The sequence below is a fragment of the Eretmochelys imbricata genome, chromosome 5, assembly GCF_965152235.1.
Source record: "Eretmochelys imbricata isolate rEreImb1 chromosome 5, rEreImb1.hap1, whole genome shotgun sequence".
Taxonomy (NCBI): domain Eukaryota; kingdom Metazoa; phylum Chordata; order Testudines; family Cheloniidae; genus Eretmochelys; species Eretmochelys imbricata.
Window position 1 is genome coordinate 126,474,624 of NC_135576.1, and position 6,008 is coordinate 126,480,631.

Here is a 6,008-nt window from a genome sequence, read left to right on the forward strand (position 1 = left end):
TTAGCTGCTCATAAGACCACAGTGCTCCTTGGGGACACGGATGCTCCTAGAGTAAGAATATTGGCAGCTGAAGGCAGGGTGAATTGGGTACTGGACCCTACACAGTGAAATAATCTACCAGGGGAGACCAGAATGCATTCCAGACTCACCACCTTGAAAGCTCAGTGCAAAATGCATGTTCCTGCAAACGCCTAATGTAGCCGTAGTAATGGGGCAAAAATGATTTTATATAAATACATATATAGCTCTTACCCCAGGTAGGTGAGAGAAGAGCTCAGCCTGGTTTGTCTTGTGCCTCTCTTCTTTTATTATCTCCATGCCTGGCTACTACAGCAATCCATACTCTCTGTGTATCACAGCTAGCCAGATTGTTAAAAGACTCTTTTTCTACATGTCACAGGTGTTGAATTGTGACCTGGCTACTATACTTGATGACATCACTCCTCTGTCACCGAGTGGGGCTTTCATAACACCTGACAAGTAGTCCTCCTACAGCTTGCACTCTCATCCCTGTTTCTTGCCTAACCATACTAAGAACATGAGGATGCAGTTCACAGAAAAGAACCACAACAGCTTGGTCTTGCAGGCCCTCAACAAACAGAGAAAGAATAGAGAGTTCTGCGACGTGGTACTCAGCGTGGACCAGCAGGTCTTCTCTGCCCACCTCAATGTCTTGGCGGCTGTGTCTACCCACGTGAAGAATCTGATCTCAAGCAATGACATGAAGTTAGGTGATGAGCTCTTTATCATCATCGATGCTAATTTCCTGAACCCTACCTTGGTGGAGCAACTGCTGGACTATTTCTACACTGGTAAGGTGTTGGTGTCTGAGAAGAATGTGGAGGAGTTGCTGAAGGGGGCTAACTACTTCAACTCAGAGTCTCTAAGAGCCCACTGCTCTGACTTCCTCCTAAGGTCCCTTAAGAAGAACAACTGCCTGTGCTACCTGTTCCTAGCCAACACTTATGAGCTGAAAGAGGTGGCAAACAGTGCCTATGCTGGTATTCGTGACAACTTCTACTACTGGTCGGGCCCAGAGGGAATTTCAGACCTCCTGCGCTGCCCTCACCAGATCTTTGGCAAGCTGCTAAGGGATGAGAACCTTCACGTGCAGAACGAGGATCAAGCCTTCCTTGCCCTGCTCCAGTGGGTGAAACACAAAAGGGGAGAAAGAGATAAGTATTTCAAAAAGTTCTTCCCCTACATTCATTTAACTGGTGTCTCAACCAAGATGCTGCTAGCTGCCAGCCACGAAGTGCTGCTGTTTGAGAGTCACTCTGGCCCCCTGGCTCAGATGGAGACCATTTTGAGTGACAGAAAGCAAGAAAGTCCTCAAAGTCTGCTGCTTTTCCAAAGAAAGGGGGCCTTAATGGACTCAGTGGTGATTTTAGGAGGCCAGAAAGAGCACGGTAGATTCAATGATGGGGTTTTTGCTTACATTATTGAGGAGAACATGTGGCTAAAACTAACAGAGATGCCATATAAAGCAGCCGCTCTCAGTGCAACTTCAGTCGGGAGGTACATCTACGTCTCTGGAGGAACAACAGAGCAGATATCTGGCTTAAAGACTGCCTGGAGGTACGATATAGATAACAACTCTTGGACTAAACTGCCTGATCTGCCCATAGGTTTGGTCTTCCATACCATGGTGACATGTGGGGGAGTGGTGTACTCCGTAGGAGGCAGCACAGCCCCAAGAAAATATGTCTCTCACATCTACAAGTATGACGAGAGGAAAGAGAAGTGGATGCTGGCTGGGAAGATGAGCATTCCTATGGATGCAACTGCATTGATCACAAAGGAAGACAAGTCTATTTATATTGTGACAGGAAGATGCCTGGTCAATGGGCGTTTCTCCCGAGTAGGGATGGTGGATTGCTTTGACACTCAGACAGGGGAAGTGGTACAGTACCTCACCTTTCCCATTGAATTCAATCACAAACCTCTGTTGTCTTTTCAACAGGACAACATCCTGAGCATACAGAGCCACAAACAAAGTCTGAACATAAACCTGCAGAAGATTAAAGCCAACAAGTCCATGAACACTGTGCCTCTCTTACCAAATAACTATACTTTGGATTTGTCTCATGCGGTATGTTCTATTGGTGACAACAAGGTGTTCGTGTGTGGAGGCATCATTTGTGCAGGTGACAAGCGACCTGAAGATTATTCTGTCAATCCAAATGCCTACCTGTTAGACCAAAAGACAGGGGAATGGAAAGTTTTGTCTGATCCTCCAGAAGCTCTGGATTGCCCAGCTTGCTGTACAGTTAAACTACCTTGCAAGATTCTCCGAAAAATTGTAATAAGATAATTTGGAAAAAACAAATACAATTCCTAGCAATAAAGAATGATTGAATCGCTGATACAAACAAATGATACATTATGAATTCACTTTGTTTCTTTATGTCATAGCAGATTCCAGTGGATGTTACTATTTAGCATGCCCATCAGTGGTTCCTCATTCCAAGGAATAGTCACTTATTTGTATCTCAAAATTACAAATTTGATGTTCCTTCACTTTGAAGATTCTTTATTTCACCAACAGAGAATCATGTGCCTGAGATTATAGAAAGCGTTTTTAAACTGAAAGAAGGAGTCTGGCAGTGTTTTAAATTTCATGCATAAATATTTTTGGGGTGCCCCTCATTTTGGCTCTCAGTCACATGTTGCATTCCATATTTGAGTCTAGCCAGGTTCAAAAGAATGCTGTGCAACAAAGGATATCTACATCTATTTACGAATCAAGGGCCTGCTCTTGTTCGCATGGAAGTCAATAGTTGCTTCAAAAAAGAACTAGATAAATTAATGGAGGATAGGTCCATGAATGGCTATTAGCCAGGATGGGCAGGGATGGTGTTTCTAGCCTGTTTGCCAGAAGGTGGGAATGGGCGACAGGGAATGTATCACTTGATGATTACTTGTTCTGTTCATTCCCTCTGGGGCATTGGCCACTGTCAGAAGACAGGATACTGGGCTAGATGGACCTTTGGTCTGACCCAGTATGGCCGTTCTTATGTTCTTATGCTTAGCCATTGAATTACATGGAAGTAAGATCAGGTTGGGGGTTAGAAGATACATTAATATTCAAAGGAGGTATATTTAGTTGATATGAGTGGGTAGTCAGGGAAAACTCAGAGTTTAAAAAATACAGTGGTGGCCGGAGAGTGGTAAGGGGATATAGAGTGTGTCGTTAGCTTGACCCAGGATCCTGAAGTGACTCAAGAGCCTCGTCTATGCTACAAAGTGATGATGGCTGCCAGCAATGGATCTTCCCGAATGAATGTTGATAATGCTTTCATGGCTAGTGTCGATGGTACAGAACTGTTTTCCTCACAGTTACAGAAAGTGTGATTGAGACTTACCAAGAATATTTGAGGCCTTGATGGACTCAGGAATGATTATTTAGAGTCCTAGAAGGAGCATGGTAGGTGGATTGATGAGGATTTTTGCTTCCATTATTGAGGGGGACATAAGGCTGAAACTAAGGGCATGTAATTTCCAGCTTGAGGAGACATACCCACGCTAGGTCTGATCAAGTTAATGCGCTAAAAGTGTAGCAGTCCCAAGTACAATCCCATCTGAGACCCTAGGTATGTAAGAAGAAAAGGAGTACTTGTGGCACCTTAGAGACTAACCAATTTATTTGAGCATAAGCTTTCGTGAGCTACAGCTCACTTCATCGGATGCAAGGTGGCTAGTTCCTCCTGCTGCTGTGGCTACACTTCTGTTTTAGCTGGTATGTCTCCTCGAGCTGGAAATTACGCCTCCAGCTCCCGTGAAGGCATACCCTGAAAGAGATGCAAATAAAGCAAGTGGTGCTGAAATTGCTCTTATCCTACCTACACTAGAAGTAAAACCTTTTTCATCACCAGTTCAGAGGGTTCCATTGCGGACAAGTGTTGGCAGGAATGGGCCAGTTTCCCAATGTAGATGGAGTTTTATTCTTTACTCTCTCCCAGTTGGGCACTGGATTACGTGACATGAGTTGAGGTATCAGTCCTGTTACTAATAGATAGGTGCTTACATCAGAAACCACCAGCACTGTCCTTAGCAGCTTCAGCAGAGACCCCAAGAACTGAACGCTATGGAGAATGAATTGCTCTTCCACTTAGGTCAAGGTTAAAGCAAGTTGGCAGGCCAGCCTTTAGCTGGAGAACTTCAGTCTTCACTGTTGTTACTCAGGCCACTGATATCAGTAGGACTACCCACATGTGTGAAGATAAGCATGTATGTAAGTGCTTTGCTGAATGGAGCCTTAGTGTTATCTTTTCCAGATTTAATTCACTAACTCGTCAATAAGGAAGTATTTCCATGTCACTGTCTATTTCTAGATTCACTGGTGTTTTGCATTCTTTCTTATTGTGGGGATGGGAATAAAGTAAGTCTGTTTAGATGGGAATTTGAAGTTGCTTACATTCCCCAGTGGAGTTCCTCCATGTTGTAGTACTTTTATTCTTTATAATGCAGCCTTTCCCCTGAGGAAGAGATCATTCAGTTATTTGAAAAAGTGCTTCAGGTATGGCTGCAAACAGGTAACTTGCTCTTGTTTCTTAGTAGATATTTATTTCAAGCTGAAAGCGTTTTATAGAGAGTTGAAATTGCTGCCTGCTGGTCTCTTTGGCATCTGTTCTCATGCTGTATAAGCATCTCTGATAGCTCTCCCCAATTATTGCATGGTGATGGGGAAAAAATCTTTATAGCATTAGGAAATGCTGTGAGAATCAGTTTTCTTTCCTCATTTCCTTGATTCTGCATTATTCTTGCTGAGAAGCAAATACCCCAAAGAGAATAAATTGAAAATCCAGGGAGAATGCCAGTTTGGTGACATTTTTTGATATTCTAAGAAAACCTGCTGAGCCTAACACTACTTTTTCTTTATCCGTATCCTCTGCCTGCTGTGCTGGCTGTCCTTAGACTGTGAATTCCTCCATGCATGTGCTGTCCCTTCTTGAATGTTTGCCCAGTGCCTATGAGCACTGCTGTAAATAAATTATCATGAGAACATGCGATTGCCCCACACATCCAAGACGGAATCAAATCTCACTACTTCTTTGTCCAGAAACATCTCTAAAATCCACCCATTTCTTTCTATCCCTTCAGTCAAAGCTCTCAACCAGGTCCTCATCATCTGCTACCTTGGTTACTGTAACTCGCTGTGCACTCCCAAATGCTCACATTGGCCTCTTCCAGTCCAGTCATAGAATAGCTGTTAAGATTGTGAAACTACCAAGGAAACACACAATGTCACTCCCTCTGTGACTCGTCCCCTAGCTTCCCTGCCTCCATTCTATTAGTTCAAGCTTGTTGTCCTTGCCTTCAAAACCCTCTTTACCTATTCTCCCTGGCCTCTTTTCACATCGCCCCCCTTCCCTCCCTATTGCTGCTGGTGCCATTTGACTGCTTATCTCTGCTTTTTTCCACCCCACCCCTCATGCATGGAATGCCCTTTCTGAGCTCGTCTATAGAGCCACTTCCTTCTCCTCATTTGCATACCTCCTGAAAACCCACTGTTACTGTAACCACTACCAAAACCTAACCAGTTTATAACAACAGCAAGGGTACAGAGTTATTTGGGATAGTCTACATGTCTATGCCAAAAAGAAAGACTATACCCCCACCCTGGATCACTTAGTACTATCAAAATGTTGTTTATGACCATAAAGCTCCTTTACTTATTTGTATGTTATCGTTTTTCAACCTTCCATCCATGTGAGTTCTTTTGAGTAGGAATCAGATTTCAGAGTAACAGCCGTGTTAGTCTGTATTCGCAAAAAGAAAAGGAGTACTTGTGGCACCTTAGAGACTAACCAATTTATTTGAGCAGAAGCTTTCGTGAGCTACAGCTCACTTCATCGGATGCATACTGTGGAAAGTACAGAAGATCTTTTTGTACACACAAACCATGAAAAAATGGGTGTTTATCACTACAAAAGGTTTTCTCTCCCCCCACCCCACTCTCCTGCTGGTAATAGCTTATCTAAAGTGATCACTCTCCTTACAATGTG

At 43.5% G+C, this 6,008-nt stretch overlaps 1 protein-coding gene across 1 annotated transcript; it reads left to right on the top strand.

Annotated features, from left to right (window-relative positions):
* The first annotated feature begins 538 nt into the window (after positions 1 to 538).
* Positions 539 to 2,314, top strand: CCIN (calicin). Its single transcript, XM_077816520.1, has one exon. It carries the CDS (start codon positions 539 to 541, stop codon positions 2,312 to 2,314), a length of 1,776 nt encoding a protein of 591 aa, XP_077672646.1.
* Positions 2,315 to 6,008: the final 3,694 nt, after the last annotated feature.